The sequence below is a fragment of the Eimeria acervulina genome, genomic scaffold (genome assembly GCF_000499425.1).
Source record: "Eimeria acervulina Houghton genomic scaffold, Eah_scaff773, whole genome shotgun sequence".
NCBI classification, from domain to species: domain Eukaryota; phylum Apicomplexa; class Conoidasida; order Eucoccidiorida; family Eimeriidae; genus Eimeria; species Eimeria acervulina.
In genome coordinates, this window is record NW_013547151.1 from 1,261 (window position 1) to 2,500 (window position 1,240).

At 54.0% G+C, this 1,240-nt stretch overlaps 1 protein-coding gene across 1 annotated transcript in view; it reads right to left on the bottom strand.

Moving 5' to 3' along the window:
* Positions 1-378: 378 nt before the first annotated feature.
* EAH_00048660 (hypothetical protein, conserved) overlaps positions 379-1,240 on the bottom strand; it is a gene marked incomplete at both ends in the record, with an annotated part of 3,537 nt that continues 2,675 nt past the window's right edge. Inside the window, one exon of the mRNA XM_013391386.1 lies at positions 379-1,240. This exon is cut by the window's right edge and continues 846 nt beyond it. Coding sequence (XP_013246840.1) covers positions 379-1,240 — 862 coding nt within the window.

Here is a 1,240-nt window from a genome sequence, read left to right on the forward strand (position 1 = left end):
CTTACGAATGCCAAGCTTCGTGCTTCTCAAAGCTGCGCTGTCCCCCCAAACTGCTGCTGCTGCTGTTGCTGCTGAAGGGTGGAGCAGCAGCAGCAGCAGCAGCAGCAGTACCAGAAGCAACTCCTTCTCTCCCCACACGTCTGCTGGCAATGGCTGCTGAGAGGGTCCTGTCTGTTGCATTGTGTCTCCTTCATTTGTTTCGTTAGCAAGCAAGTGCTTCTGATTCTGCTGCAGCAGCCCAACCCGCTGCTGTGTCTGCTCCTGCAGCAGATGCTGGTGCTGCAGCGCCAGCATCTGCTGCTGCTGCTGCAGCCGCAGCAGCAGCAGACGGTCTTCTGTCCGTGTGTACATCTTTATGCGTGTCTTTAAGCTTGCTCGTTAGGGCGTTGGTGGCTGCTGATGGTGGTGGGTATGCTGAGCTGTATGTACACCTAAATCTGCATGCAGCATGCGGCGAGTATGCTGTCTATGGGGGTCTTGTTTATCTGCTAAGTGCGTATTGGTGTTGACTGAAGAGAGAAATGAAGCATTATGGTGCATCGCTGCAGCAGATGTCTCGTAGTTCTCTTGTGCTGCTGCGCTGCTGCTGCAGCGTATGTGGGAGTTGCTGCTGTCGCTCTCCTGGGTCGGGGGCCCCCCTAGAAGCTTCCCATTAAGAGTAAAGCCCCTGAGGTGTCTCCTTGTTGGCTGCATTGTTGCTGCAGAGGAGACAGCTGCTGAGTTGTCTCTTAGTGCTGCTGCATTGGAGTTAGAACTCATCAAAGATGTCTTCAGGCGTAGCTCTTTAACTATGCCTCCGGAAGGCTGTCTCTCCCCCAGGGTTTGCTGCTGCAGAAGCTGCTGCTGCTGCTGCACCTGCTGCTGCAGCAGCAGCAGCTGCTTCTGCTGCTGCTGCTGCTCCTTCTCGCTTCGTCGCTTCCTGTCCTCCTTCTGCATGCGAGAGAGATAGGCTTCCCTTCGGAGACAGCGCATGCGTGCGAGGCTCCTTGATACTTTAGTATGCAGCCAGTATAGAGTTGCTGCTGCTGCCAGCACCAGCAGTATTATAGCTGCTATCCACGCCGCCTTTTGTTTTGTGCTTAGATTGGCCCAGCTGCTGCTGTTGCTGCTGCTGCTGCTGTCGTCGCTGCTGAAGGGAAGGCCTAAGACCCAAGCTATATGATTTTGTTTTGCTATACTGATTCCAGCTCTCTCTAAGTTTTCACGTGTTGGCTGCAGGCCTCTACTAACAATTTGTTTT